General features: G+C 40.3%; 2 protein-coding genes across 2 annotated transcripts in view; one reads left to right on the top strand and one right to left on the bottom strand.

Annotated features, from left to right (window-relative positions):
* The window catches only part of LOC144957196 (solute carrier family 22 member 7-like), a 47,963-nt gene extending 46,555 nt beyond the window's left edge, over positions 1–1,408 (top strand). Inside the window, exon 12 of the mRNA XM_078888249.1 lies at positions 1–1,408. This exon is cut by the window's left edge and continues 1,747 nt beyond it. The gene's annotated coding sequence lies outside the window, so the exon portion shown is untranslated.
* LOC144957195 (uncharacterized) overlaps positions 1–7,869 on the bottom strand; it is a 7,885-nt gene extending 16 nt beyond the window's left edge. Inside the window, exons 1-2 of the mRNA XM_078888248.1 lie at positions 5,624–7,869; positions 1–77 (exon numbers count right to left, since the gene is read on the bottom strand). The exon at positions 1–77 is cut by the window's left edge and continues 16 nt beyond it. Coding sequence (XP_078744374.1) covers positions 5,685–7,856 — 2,172 coding nt within the window. The 5' untranslated portion in view covers positions 7,857–7,869 and the 3' untranslated portion in view covers positions 1–77; positions 5,624–5,684. The remainder of the gene's footprint in view (positions 78–5,623) is intronic.
* Between the last annotated feature and the right edge of the window lie 7,959 nt (positions 7,870–15,828).

The following is a 15,828-nucleotide window of genomic DNA, read 5'->3' as shown; positions in this document are numbered from 1 at the left end:
ACATTCTGTTCCTGTTCGTCTTGGCAACTAAACAAGTGAGGTGCACTCACTTTGCTCTGATGAAATAAGGTGACCAACTGAGAGGAAATGTCAAACGGAGGATAAGACGGACGGGAGAGGAAAATGAATGCACTCAGTATACAACCTAAGGGACGCAATCTGTGAAAAACTCATTCCCCTTCGACGAGTATAGATAGTATGCGCTTGGCTAAGAAGATCTACTACTACTACTACTTCTACTACTACTACTACTACTACTACTACTACTACTACTACTACTACTACTACTACTTCTACTACTACTACTACTACTACTACTACTACTACTACTACTACTACTACTACTACTACCACTACTACTACTACTACTTCTACTACTACTTCTACTACTACTACTACAACTACTACTACTACTACTACTACTACTACTACTACTACTACTACTACTACTACTACAACTACTACTACTACTACTACTACTACTACTTACTACTACTACTACTACTACTACTACTAACTACTACTATACTACTACTACTATACTACTACACTACTACTACTACTACTACTACTACTACTACTAACTACTACTACTACTACTACTACTACTACTACTACTACTACTACTACTACTACTACTACTACTACTACTACACTACTACTACTACTACTACTACTACACTACTACTACTACTACTACTACTACTACTACTACTACTACTACTAACTACTACTACTACTACTACTACTACTACTACTACTACTACTACTACTACTACTACTACTACTACTACTACTATACTACTACTACTACTACTACTACTACTACTTACTACTACTACTACTACTACTACTACTATACTACTACTACTACTACTACTACTTACTACTACCTACTACTACTACTACTACTACTACTACTACTATTCTACTTACTACTACTACTACTACTTAATATATACTACTACTACTACCACTACTGCTAAAATTTCTACTGTTTCTTCAGCTGCTGCTACTGCCACTTAAGAGTATAATAATACCTATATCCCTTATATTTTGTATTTATTTCCAATTCCATTGTATTCATTAACAACAACAACAATCCACACTTTATTTTATTTCACTTTCTATTCAGCATTACACAGTTCCTCACCGCCTCCCCTCTTTTGACTTAATTAATTGCGCACCTTTTATAAATTTCTATTGCTCTATTTTAAATCGTGCTTCCTTACAAAGTAGCATACAATTTCCTGCCCATCATTGTTTTTGTTTATGCATCTTAACAACGCCATTACCACATTATTTCATTCGTTTGTAGTGTTTCATTCATCCTGTTTTGTTGATGAAGGGGAAACCCGAAACGTCCATTTTATCTGTTTTCGTATATTAAAATGAAACTTACATTCAATTCCACATTGTTATTTATTTATTTATTTATTTATTTATTTAAATATTTATTTCAATTCTCAATATAAAAAAGTAAGAACAATTCAAAAAATAATTCAATGTGATGAAACCACGTATAATAATGCATAGAAACATAAACATTTTCGGCAATTTAATAACGTATATTTATAAATATAATTTAAGAAGTGTCGCACTTTGTGACACAGCAGTAACGTATCTAAAACCGGTCATACATCTATTCGGTAACTTGTGGGATCAATTATCTTTATCGTTATTTATTTCGGGAATTCTCAATGAAAATATTTTGTCCTTAAGTAAGTCCTTCTGAGCCACTTGGGCTCATTGTAAGACAAATTAAGTCCTTTAGAGCCTTGCAGCCAATGGTGTAGGAGTTATCCCGATTTCAATAGCGTGAAGCGTACAACTGAGGTTTTTGTTGAAAATCTTTGCACAGGACAATAGTCTATCGCAGATTACTATCCCAGCTTGACAGGTACCCTTTTACACCTGAATGGAGTGAGTGATTGGAGTAAATTTTCGTGCTCAAAGAAAGTACAAATTGGCTTCGGTCGGAAACGAACACAGAACCACTAAGTCCAGAGTACAACGCGCTAACCACTCGGCCATCCTGCCTCCTAAGCTTGTAGACCCAGAACTTATCAATGTTTCTGTAGCGTTGGACAGACAATGACAATTTAAACATTTTAAAAATAAAATTCCCTTTATTCATCCCATATGGGAAAATTTTCTCGAGTGTCTATTCCAAAGGAAGACTGGAAATACCCAGGGGTCAGCCGCAGTGCAGCGCCGCAAATTGAGCTAAATCGAGGTGACTTGCTCAAGGCCACACAGCGCAGTGATCTAACCCGGTACCTTTAGGTCCGCCGAGCTATGCAGACCCTCTATTACCCTCTTGAAAGGACTTTAGTCTGTCAAAGATTACTTTCATCAGCGAACTGGTACTCATTTGCACCTGGGTAAAGTGAGGTGATTCCAAGAAAAACATTTTGGGATAAGATCGGAGATCACCATAGTCTATGGATTTAACCCTTGTGCAATCTTTGGGTCATTAAAGGATGCACCCAATATTGTTTTCTCTTTCCATTTGTGTTTTGTTCTACGTAGTAAAGCACAGAAATATGCCACCTCCATTTCATCCATTTTGATAATGCATTTGCGCAAGCGATACGCGAGGTTAGTCCTGGGACAGTCCTGTCCTAGTGCGGCAATACCTGTTTTGAATAGAAGTTTTCTCCAGTGGAACAGGACAAATTCGCACTGGGACAGTCCTTTCCTAGTGCGGTATCACCCCTTATAGATAGTATGCGCTTGGCTAAGAAGCTCACAACATTGCCATCCGGAAGTATAACGGTACAACACACAAAACTCTGTGTAACCTTTAACGTTTATAGTCTGGTTAATACAGTTTTAGTGAGAATTATTCCTAAACGCGGATGGCAAAAAGCAATAACAAAGACTTGGGTGACGTCAACTTCATTCTATCTATATTTTGTTTAGTTTGAGTTTAATGAATAAAGTTGTTTTTTCTTTTTTCGTTCGCAAAACCAAGACTCCATTTTGTTCTGATCATTTTAGCTTAAATATACGAATCATCCTTGGGGTCCAGATAGCTCACTTGCTTCACGGGCAAAAGGGACCGAGTTCGATCCCTGGTGTAGACCAGCCAACATTGATTGGGTAGCTGGGTCTGTTTGATCTGGTAGAAAATATTTGTGGTAGACTAGCGTCCTATCCAAATGGGAGCAAGCAATTGGTATTGTCCGTTTCACGCTACAGTAACCGGGATAAACAGCGTCTCTATGGGCTTAATGACCGTGAATTACTCACCACATTTTTGTATGGCTCAGTGGCTCAGTGGCTCATTGGCTCAGTGGCTCTGGCTCATTGGCTCTGTGGCTCAGTGGCTCATTGGTTCAGTGGCTCATTGGCTCAGTGGATCAGTGGCTCATTGGCTCAGTGGCTCATTGGCTCAGTGGCTCAGTGGCTCAGTGGCTCAGTGGCTCAGTTGCTCAGTGGCTCATTGGCTCAGTGGCTCAGTGGCTCATTGGCTCAGTGCTCAGTGGCTCAGTGGCTCAGTTGCTCAGTGGCTCAGTTGCTCAGTGGCTCAGTGGCTCAGTTGCTCAGTGGCTCATTGGCTCAGTTGCTCAGTGGCTCATTGGCTCAGTGGCTCATTGGCTCAGTGGCTCAGTGGCTCATTGGCTCAGTGGCTCAGTTGCTCAGTGGCTCAGTGGCTCAGTGGCTCAGTGGCTCAGTGGCTCATTGGCTCAGTGGCTCATTGGCTCAGTGGCTCAGTGGCTCATTGGCTCAGTGGCTCAGCGGTACGGGCGTCCCTTGTGAAAGATGTCAAGCGATGTTATGCGTGGTCAGTAACCGGGTGGGTGATAATGATCGCGGAAAATGTTAGTCCATACGTTTTGTCCTTGGGTTAGGCACTTAACAATAATCGACCCATTCGATTCAGATGTGAATGAGTACCTGGCGATAGACTGTGACGGATACTTTCAAGAGTGCTTGTAAAGAAAAGGACACTTAACAGGCGTATGGTACTGTATGAAATGGATATATGGTTCCGTATGGCTTTGTGGGTTATTCCAGTCTTTCCTTGGAATGGGCGTTAGAGACAAATTTCCCCTATGGGATGAATAAAGGGAATTTTGTTTAAATTATTTTTGTTATTTAAGAGGTGAATGATTCTTCACAAATCGTCAAAAGATGAGGCCTATTTGAACAGTCTCTCTCTCTCTCTCTCTCTCTCTCTCTCCCTCTCTCTCTATCTATCTATCTATATATCTCTCTCTTTCTCTCTCTCTCTCGATCTATCTATCTATCTCTATCTCTCTCTCTATCTATCTCTATCTCTATCTCTCTCTCTCTATCTATCTATCTCTCTCTTTCTCTATCAATCTCCCTCTCTCTCTCTCTCTCTCTCTCTTTCTCTCTCTCTCTCTCTCTCTCTCTCTCTCTTTCTTTGTCTTGAACTTAAGTCAATGGTAAAAAACTTATATTATTAAAATCATCAACCCTCAAAGATTACAATAGCAGAAATTGGCCCTGCTAGCCTTTCCAGTGCAAAGCGCCATCTATGTAAACAAAGTCTATTTTATTTTATTTTCCTTACCAATAGATATATTTCTTCATAAATAATCAAAAAATGAAACTTTAAAAGACTTTTTTATTTATTCTCCGATTTTGATAAATAAAGTATTATTTTCCACGGTTTGGGAAGTCACATGTCGCTTTGTAAGTTAATTTTTGCTATTGATATAGCAAAATGTTAGATCAGGATAGTTATTAATAGATTCAAATAAATCTCAATTTGTCAAAAACTCTCAAATCTGGAAATTCAGTGAAGTACAAATTATTTTTAACTCATTTTTTTTTCAGGCTACGCCAGAGAAGCGCTCTCATTAAAAAAAATTTAACTTGAGCTTTTGTATAGCGCAATATCCATTAAACGTGCTCAAAGGGCATTACAATGGGTTCCCTGGCCAACAGCAACACATAACATGTAGGACGTGACATGACGCCTGTTAGGCGATATTGCATTTATTTTTCGGACGGAGACAACGCTGTAAACGGACAGGTACTCATTTTACACCTAATTACGTTGAGAAAAATGTGTATAAAGGGCCTTTTTGCAATAACTCAAATATGCGTTGAGCGAGGCTCGAACTCAGGACCTTCCGATCCGAAAGCGAGCGTCATACCACAAATCACATAACTACAAAACAATTACTAAAGATTGCAAATGGGGGTCCCGATATCTCAATTGGTAGAGCGCTTGTCTCACACACAGAGGGACCAAGATCAATCCTGAGGCTGCAGTCGAGAAATGGGGGTCCCGATATCTCAATTGGTAGAGCGCTTGTCTCACACACAGAGGGACCAAGATCAATCCTGAGGCTGCAGTCGAGAAATGGGGGTCCCGATATCTCAATTGGTAGAGCGCTTGTCTCACACACAGAGGGACCAAGATCAATCCTGAGGCTGCAGTCGAGATTTTTCCTGACTCCTTGTCCACTCATCAGTGAATGGATAACTGGTTGTGTTAAATTTGGCGGAAAGTACTTTGCGATAGACAAGCGTCATGTCCAGAGGATAGCAAGCAATAGAACCCGGGATTAACTCCGGCTTCGTTGGCCCAATGACTCTGAAGTACTATTTTATTTTTTAAACGTTGCAGTTTTCTGCCTACCATGACAAAGCGACCTAGTCAACTCCATAAATGCATCCGGTCAACAACAACATGTCTTAATTCAAGGATCTGTATACGAATCCAGTTCTTGATTGTCCAGAGCAATCATCAAATCTTCCAGTTCGTCGTTAGATAGATCTCGAAACGTGTCGTCTATGGAACCAGCCTCAACTGGACCCGTTCTTCTACCGCCGAATAAGACTGTCCCGACTACTATCCCGGCCAAGATTGCAATCATCAACCCAAATACTAGAGTTCGCTCCATGGATTTTTGAATTACCGCCAGAACCCCTTTGTCAGTTTTTGAAATCTTCGAACATCCTCCGCCCGACCAGTTCTCCGGACACTTTGATGCGCAGTGTTTTGACGGGATCAGCCCGGGCTTGCAACTATCGCAGATAAAATACCCGTGTCTACACGTTTCACATCCGCCTTTTGATCCACAGTAGCAACCACGAGAGTCATCCTTTTTCGTCTCAGAACACGTTTCCGGGCACGATCCATTGTTACAACGAATTCCTTCTCCGATACAATCTTTGCCAAATCTGGATCGTCCCATGCAGCCTCTTGTCTCCACTCTGTAAGGTTCGCCATTGCATTTGAGGTTACATTTGGTTGACCATCGACTCCAGTTCCCGTCCTGGAAGATACGAATCACATCTTCGTCAATCCTCCCATCGCTGTCGTCGTCTTTAGCGTTCAAGGACTCTTCATCTACGAATCCGTCACAGTCGTTGTCAACGCCATCACCAGCCACTGGTAAACTCGCTGTGCACTGTTGTAACGCTTCGTTTATTCCACTCTGATAAAAATCGTAAGGAAAGTTTATCAATTTACTGTTATTGCCGTCTCTGTTTGTATGTAGTTGAATGTACAGAAGAAATCTGGCTGCACCGGAAGTAGAAACGATTCTAGTTTTCACGTTCTTCAGGTTTACGAGACCTTGAGTCAACTTCCTGTCGTGAATGAAACCGACGTCTTGCCATCTGATTGGTTTACTGTCATCCAATAATAGAATGCTTTGTTCTTCTCCAATGCTAAGAATGATATTATATTCCTGTCCAAATTGAGCGTCAAAGGTCATGTGTTTCCAGAACGTACCGTGCGGCCATTGTCCTACGGGGATCAGGCTCATCATATTGGAATCAGTCGATCCACCGGATGTCGATTTAAAGAACTGATAAAGTCCAAAATGTTCTTCAGATGCGACGACAAGCGGCCCTTCTAGTCTTTTTATCGAGTAAATCGTGTGTTTATCATTCCTGAATGTTTTCTTATAAGAATACTGATCATTTTTATCTCTTGTGGTGACACTGTGAAAAAACATTATATTTATAGATTGGGTCATAAAATTGAACCTCAAAGACAAATTGATCACAGCATTATTTGGTACAACATAGGTCTTGCCCCAGCTCACGGTTGGTGTCATTGAACTAACACAAAGATCAGCGACATTAATGTCAAAGCCTTCTGTGCATAGAGTGTTCCCGGATACAACGAAAATGCGTTTGTCTGACGTAATAAGAGTGTTATGAAAATCAACAGCCGATTCTTCGGAAGCTAAAATCCAGACCTGGTGTTTCTTCAGCAAAATGGTTACAGTTTTTCCAGGGGCGCAAATCTTACCACCACTAGCACAAGCTATTTTGTAATTTTGTCCGGCATGATTGGGAAAAGTGACATTAATTTTCGTGGGGGAACCGAATGAACACACCATGATGAAGGCCCCTCCGATGCTTGTTGTCACATAATATGACTGATAAGAACTCGTTTCAGGTATAAGCACAAATACGTCACTGGTTGTAAAATCACTCACTTTAACTTCTACCCAAATTCGTACATGACCAGAAGATTTGATAAAAGTTGTCCAGTAAGTTCCGGTATTTAGAACACCTGATTTGCTCTTAAGTGATAATTTTAGATATTCACTTTTGCTTATAGTTTGAGTACTTGTCGTAAAAGTTTCTTTATTTGGGTTTTCTGGTGTTGAAATCCAAAGTGTCGCATATTCATCTTCTGATGTTATGTGAAGAAAAGCCAGGGGAACAGGTTTAGATTGGGACGTACGGTTGTCAAGTTTTATCGGCACTGCAACAACGAAGTACATACCTGCTGTTGTTTGTGTTGTTGTCGGAGATGCTATAAATATCAAATAATATAATACAATTATTATTTCTGATGTCATTTTATCGGAATTTGTGAAGGGTAAACATATATTTTTTAATGTTAACATTCAGCCGTGTAAAAATCAGACAATATTATATTTCTGTTTCTCATGTTTGTCTCCAGTGCTTTTGTGTGAATTTTAAATGTTCTTTATTGGTGTGAAATTTGAAAAATGTAATATCAAATTCAGAAAAACTGTAGCCTATATATCTATACGAGAAATGTGCCAGACAAACCTAAAAAAAAAATCACAAAAATAAATTCTCAAGGTTCATAGGTTCTCACTCCAGTCTAGGTAGACTGATTTGTTTGGGATAGTCTTTTTTTCTTGTATTTTTCTTTCAATCAGAAGGTCTGGGGTTCGATCCCTAGTCGAGGTAAACTGATTTTTTGAGATGTTTTTTTTTTTTCTTGTATGTTTCTTTCTTTCTTTGCCTGGTACATTTCATACACCCTTGTTCAGATATTTATCTATGAAATATGTGAATGTTGAATAGTTTATTTAAATGGCTCTAAACTTGACGTATACTTATTTACAGGTCTGATAACTCGGCTCATTATGGGCTCATTGCTGTAGTGGATATCTAAAAAAAGACGCAAAATATTGTCCATTACAACAACTGAGAGGCCTTCCGAAAGCTCCTCGGTCTAGCATCTCTTTCAATTAGTATTTTCACCTTGGATGTATTGTCAGGCGTTTTTTATTCAATTTATATATATATATATATATATATATATATATTTTATATATATATATATATATATATATATAGTGGCATTTTAAAAACTCTAGAACAAACATTGATAGATTAGTGAAAGTTTAAAATTTCCTAATATGACCATTGTCTAAGATATCTGCAGCCGTTCTGTTTTTTGAAGTATTGCAGTCCAAGGTTTGGTAACTTTTTTTTGTCGGAGTTTTTTTTTTCTACTAGCGTTAGTTATAGGTCTCAGTAAAGGTGCTAAGGCGTTTTATTTTTCCTATCAGGGTTAGTTTAGATTTTGTTTTTTCTTAGGGTTAGTTGAGGGAATATTGATATTTGGGTTGTTTCCATTAACACGAGGAGCGTTCGGAAGGCCTCCTTCAACAATGTACATATATGGAGGTCTGACATCCGGATGCAACTATGGGCTTAGTTTAACATTGTTGTAATGGACAATATTTTCCGTCCTTTTTGAGATTTCCAGGGCTCTTTCAGAAATAACCGAAAAATGCCCATTGCTCAGCAACCAGTGGAGATTTTTTTATTCTGTAAACGACATGATATTCCTTATTTCCTTACGGATATTCCCAGAAATTATAAAGTGCATCATTTTGCACAATGAATTTCTAGAGGATTTTAAAGATGGCGGCCCACCTTGAAACTTGGTCAAAGGAGGAAATCAGAGCTGTCATACGTTTTTTGAACGCCAAAAGTCTGAATCCTACCGAAATTTATAAAGAACTTCAGAGTGTATATGGTGAGCATGTTATAAGCCGTACACAAGTCTATCACTGGTGTAATTTGTTTGAAGCCGGCCATTCCGACTTGACAGACAGGGAAGGGAGAGGGCGTTCGATAACTGCGACGTCAGAAGACAATGTGAAGCGAGTTGATGAGCTTATTCGTCAAGACAGGAGGTTGAAACTTCATGAAATCGCAAGCAGTCTTGAAATTTCGGAAACTTCTGCCCATAGAATTGTATTTGATGAACTTGGCTACAGAAAAGTCAGCGCAAGATGGGTTCCTAAGCAATTGACAGACAATCATAAAGAACAAAGATTGGACATCTGCAGGGAACTTTTGAGAAGAAGCAAGAGCTCACGCAGGGTTCACGGGCATACTGCCAACGCCGGCGGAGACTTTCTAGGGTACGATGTGACTTTTCTTGACAGCATAGTCACCGGTGATGAGACTTGGTTGCACCATTTCACCCCAGAAACAAAGCAAGATTCGATGACATGGAAACAGCCATCCTCACCTGTCGCGAAGAAATTCAAAGTCATGTGGTCAGCAAAGAAAATAATGGGAACTGTTTTCTGGGACAGTCGTGGTGTTATTCTGTTCGAAACCTTACAACCTGGAGAAACAATCAATGTTGCAAGGTACTGCCAAACTCTTGACAAGCTTAGGGAGGCCATTCGCAGAAAGCGCCCAGGGCAGTTGACCAACGGGGTCATTTTGCAACACGACAACGCTACACCCCACACAGCACGAGTGACGCAAGGTTGGCTAGAGAAATATGGATGGGAGATTTTGCCACACCCACCACACAGTCCAGACCTCGCACCATCTGATTATCACCTCTTTGGGCCACTGAAACGTGAGCTGGCAGGAAAGCGCTTTGATGTCGATGAAGAGCTTGTTGACCATGTGCGGAAATGGCTACAAAACCTTGACGGAAATTTCTTCCGAGAGGGTATCTATTCCATGGTGCGGCGTTGGCAGAAGTGTGTCGACAGACTTGGCTGTTACGTAGAGAAATGAAGGACGAGTCAAGGTATGAACACGTCTAAGAATTTTGTTGATAGCATAAAAAACGCGGATTTTACAGGCATTTTTTAGTTAATTATGAAAGAGCCCTCGTAACACTGAGCCCATAATGTATTGGATTATCAGACCTGTAAGTAGGTATACGTCGGTACCAAGCAACTTGTACTACCTTGGAACGCATAATAAATATGGTCGAGGCTGAGAACATCTCAATAAAACAAGATCTATTTAAAAAATCTAAACATGACTGGCAGGAGTGCATAAAGAAAGGGGAGTAACTCACTAAATAATCCATCAACAATAACAATAACTCGATTACATCCCTTAGACTATATCGGGGAAAAAGGGGGGGGGGGGGGGGGGGGAAGAGAATCAAGAATGAATTGTATGTACTCAATGGAGTACCGACGATACAATTTCTATTCTGCATTGTATTTTATTTGTTTTCCACGTTCATTTGTTTATTGTTGTGCTGACGAATAGTTTGTACCCGAAACGTCCACTGTCTGTTTTGTTCTCATCCGAAGCCTCTCCATCTTCACTCTTTTGTTAGTATTTTCAGCCTATTTAAGGCTTTCCGACCTAATGACTATTTAAGGTAGAGGATCACGTACTGTAATTTCTTACCATAACTGTCTCCTTCCTGGCCAAAATTTTGTTTGAAATCTTGAACTTTTATATAGGGCAATATCCACTAAACGTGCTCAAATCGCTTCACAAAGAGTACCTAGCCAACAGCAACACTAACGATGTAGCACGAGACATGACGCCTGTTAGACTATAATATTACATCTATTTTCCGATATAAACAACGCTGTTATCGACTAGGTACTCATTTTACTCCGAAGTACGGTAAGGCAAAATGAGTAAAATGCCTTTTTCGAGGGCTTAACTATGCGCCGCTTAGAGCGGGACTCAAACCCAGGATTTTCCTATCCGAAGGTGAATGCCATACCACTAGACCAAGTCGCCTCAGATTACTCAAATGCCATTAGGTGCTTACTAAGTAATAAACAAAGAATTAATATAACAACTTCTAAAATAGAACAAAATACCAAACATACACGGAACGTTCCGGACTCAAAACCCTTCTTCATCCAACAACAACAAAAACAAACAAAAATAAACACAATACTCAATTCCAGATTGCCGACAGAGAACTTTGGTAGGTGGTATCTATATGTAGAAGAAAAATATTGGAATGTAAACTAAAAGGAAGCGTTCCATTAAAGGAGTATACATTCATTTTTGTTTATTACGTCTAGCAGATTAGCATCCCTTTAAGTACATTCTCTAGAACACTTTATTGCTCACTAAAGCAAGGCTTTGGGGAAAAAGCACTGTATTCTTCTAGCTTTAATTTTCTTTTTTTAATTGAGATTTTTATATAGGGCAATATCCACTAAAAGTGCTCAAATCGTTTTACAAGGGTTCCAACACAAACACTTAACATCTAAACGGGACATATTGTGACGCCTGTTAGGTGATAGTATTTTTTTTTTGGGGGGGGGGGGGAAGAGACAACGCTGTTAAGGGCCAGGTACTCATTTTTCACCTCAGAGAATGTGAGTAATGAGCCTTTTCCAAGACTCGAACCGAAAACCAGTATCATACCACAAGACTACGTAACCACAATTAAGATATTTCTTTAAATGTCATTCTGTACACACTAATTCTGAATAGGAAAGAGTTTATTGTTCTGTTACAACGTCACGAATTTTTACCATATAACTATTATTGGCCATTCTTTTTGTAATCATCATGCGGTATGTGGTCTTGTGGTATGACACTTGCTTTCGGATCGGAAGGTCATGGGTTCGAACCTCGATCGGCGTTGTTCTGTCCGGGAAAAAATGTAATATCCCCTAACAGACGACATGTCTCGTCCTACATGTCAAGTTTTGCTGTTGGCTGGAGACCCCTTGATTAAAACGACGAAAATTAGAGTTTTTATATAGCGCAATATCCACTAGAAGTCTCAAAGCATCTTAACTAGTAGCGGTTTCATACGATGGGTCATTCATATTATATGCAAATTAATGTTAGAAAAGAAAAAATAGACTGGCACTGTGGCTGAGTTTTGTGCTTTATGATAACCTTGATGGTCTGGGTTCGAACCTGTTATGCGCTATGGGCTATCGTTCCCAGCTGCGCCACTCAACCTAGACCACCAACGGCTGAAGTTTAATCTAGGGGTAATGGAGAATAAGATTTAGGTCCCTTATAACTAACTGTGTTTATAACAAGTGAGTAAAGACAATGGTTACACCCAATACAATAATAACAATTCTGTACAAACGTTTGATTGGATTCAATAGTCTGATGTCACGTCACACAGCAACGGCGGCCATCATGGTTCTAAACAAAGAAAATCGGAACTTTTTATTCTTCATGCTGGCTAGAACTTTTCATTTGTCTTGTGATCAGAATGTGTAAAAGTCAAAACATGATCAAATTTATGTGTCTTTTTTTCCTCTGAATACGCTTTTATGCTCGCCGGGGAAATATTTCATACGGGCGTCTGCCATTGTTCCGATAGTTTAGAGCCAGTGTTACTAAGTTACCATGCGTCATTAGGAAGGAAGTGACGTTACGACTGTTGAAGAGTATTAGATGTTACATGAAAGGATAGAGAAAATAAGTCGAAAGTAGGATGGGGATTATGGATTATGTATATTTTACACTGTCATCTAATAATACTGTATTTATTTAATCACAGGAAATTTGGTTCTAATTGAGGGTATTTAATTTTTATTTATTTTTTTAAAATTTATTTATTTATTTATTTATGTGTTTATTTATTTAATCAATTTTAATCATATGTGTCACTGGGTTGGTAATTTGAAAATTGAATAAGCCCGTTTGGCTTATCTTCAATCCAGTCGGCAATAGATCTCAAGTTGCGGTTTTTGCAGACATCCAAACCAGGCTTGGTTGATTTTAGCTGACGGATAGGGAATAATACTTTATTGTATTGGAATGACATATATTGTTTCATCTGTGACGAGGACCTTCTTACGTGAATAGGAATTTCTTTCGTGGTTAGGACTTTTTCCGTGGCTAGGACTTTCTTCCATGACTAGGACTTTCTTCCGTGAATATGACTTTCTTCCGTGAACAGGACTTTCTTCTGTGAATAGGAATAACTTCCGTGACTAGGACTTTCTTCCGTGACTAGAACCTTCTTCTATGACTAGGACTTTCTTCCATGACTAGGACGTACTTCCGTGAATAGGACTTTCTTCCGTGACTAGAACCTTCTTCCGTGACTAGAATCTTCTTCCGTGGCTAGAACCTTCTTCCGTGACTAGGACTTTCTTCCGTGACTAGGACCTTCTTCCGTGGCTAGAACCTTCTTCTGTGACTAGGACTTTCTTCCGTGACTAGGACTTTCTTCCGTGACTAGGACCTTCTTCCGTGGCTAGAACCTTCTTCTGTGACTAGGACTTTCTTCCGTGACTAGGACTTTCTTCCGTGACTAGGACCTTCTTCCGTGGCTAGAACCTTCTTCTGTGACTAGGACTTTCTTCCGTGACTAGGACTTTCTTCCGTGACTAGGACCTTCTTCCGTGGCTAGAACCTTCTTCCGTGACTAGAACCTTTTCCGTGTCTAGAACCTTCTTCTGTGACTAGGACTTTCTTCCGTGACTAGAACCTTCTTCCGTAGACTGTTTTCCGTGGCTAGGACATTCTTCCGTGACAAGGACTTTCTTCCGTGGCTAGAACCTTCTTCCGTTACTATGACTTTCTTCCGTGACAAGGACTTTCTTCTGTGACTATGACTTTCTTCCGTGACTAAAACTTTCTTCCGTGACAAGGACTTTCTTCCGTTACTATGACTTTCTTCCGTGACAAGGACTTTCTTCCGTTACTATGACTTTCTTCCGTGACAAGGACTTTCTTCCGCAGCTAGAACCTTTTTCCGTGTCTAGAACCTTCTTCCGTGACTAGAATCTTCTTTCGTGACTAGAACCTACTTCCGTTTCTAGAACCTTCTTCCGTGACTAGAACCTTCTTCCGTGACTAGAACCTTCTTCCGTGTCTAGAACCTTCTTCCGTGACTAGAACCTTTTCCGTGTCTAGAACCTTCTTCCGTGGCTAGGACTTTCTTCCGTGCTAAAACCTTCTTCCGTGACTAGGACTTTCTTCCGTGACTAGGACTTTCTTCCGTGACTAGGACTTTCTTCCGTGACTAGAACCTTCTTCCGTGAATAGAACCTTCTTCCGTGGCTAGGACTTTCTTCCGTGACTAGAACCTTCTTCCGTGAATAGGACTTTCTTCCGTGACTAGAAACTTCTTCCGTGACTAGAACCTTTTCCGTGTCTAGAACCTTCTTCTGTGACTAGGACTTTCTTCCGTGACTAGAACCTTCTTCCGTGATTAGGACTTTCTTCCGTGACTAGGACATTCTTCCGTGGCTAGGACTTTCTTCCGTGGCTATGACCTTCTTCTGTGACTAGGACTTTCTTCCGTGACTAGAACCTTCTTCCGTGATTAGGACTTTCTTCCGTGACTAGGACATTCTTCCGTGGCTAGGACTTTCTTCCGTGACTAGGACCTACTTCCGTAGACTGTCTTCCGTGGCTAGGAGTTTCTTTCGTGACCAAGACTTTCTTCTGTGACTATGACTTTCTTCCGTGACTAAAACTTTCTTCCGTGCTAAAACCTTCTTCCGTGACTAGGACTTTCTTCCGTGACTAGGACTTTCTTCCGTGAATAGAACCTTCTTCCGTGGCTAGGACTTTCTTCCGTGACTAGAACCTTCTTCCGTGAATAGGACTTTCTTCCGTGACTAGAAACTTCTTCCGTGACTAGGACTTTCTTCCGGCCTAGAATGTTCTTCTGTAACTAGAACCTTCTTCCGTAGCTAGAACCTTTTTCCGTGTCTAGAACCTTCTTCCGTGACTAGAACCTCCGTGACTAGAACCTTCTTCCGTGTCTAGAACCTTCTTCCGTGACTAGAACCTTCTATCGTGAATAGAACCTTCTTCCGTGACTAGAACCTTTTTCCGTGTCTAGAATCTTCTTACGTGACTAGAACCTTCTTCCGTGACTAGAACCTTTTCCGTGTGTAGAACCTTCTTCCGTGACTAGAACCTTCTTTCGTGAACAGAACCTTATTCCGTGGCTAGGACTTTCTTCCGTGACTAGAACCTTCTTCCGTGACTAGGACTTTCTTCCGTGAGTAGGACTTTTTTCCGTGACTAGGACTTTCTTCCGTGACTAGGATTTTCTTCCGTGGCTAGGACTTCTTCCGTGAGTACGACTTTCTTCCGTGACTAGGACTTTCTTCCGTGACTAGGACTTTCTAGAACGAGACATTACGCCTGATAGGCGATGTTATAATATTTTTTTCCGACAGAGACAACGCTGTTGACGGCCAATTACTCATTTTACACCTGAGTACGGTGAGAGAATGTGAGTAAAGAGCCTTTTCCAATGACTCAACTATGCACCGAATGAGGGTTGAACCCAGGACCTTCCAATCCGAAAGCGAGTGGCATACCACAAGACCACATAACCGTATATATTTAACGACCAAACGCAAGGAGAAGCAATAACTC

Source organism: Berghia stephanieae, chromosome 11, assembly GCF_034508935.2.
Source record: "Berghia stephanieae isolate SIO BIC M18660-M18661 chromosome 11, UCSD_Bste_1.3, whole genome shotgun sequence".
Classification (NCBI taxonomy): Eukaryota; Metazoa; Mollusca; class Gastropoda; order Nudibranchia; family Aeolidiidae; genus Berghia; species Berghia stephanieae.
Note: the sequence above shows the minus strand (reverse complement) of the source record. Positions and strands in the feature narration are given on the sequence as shown.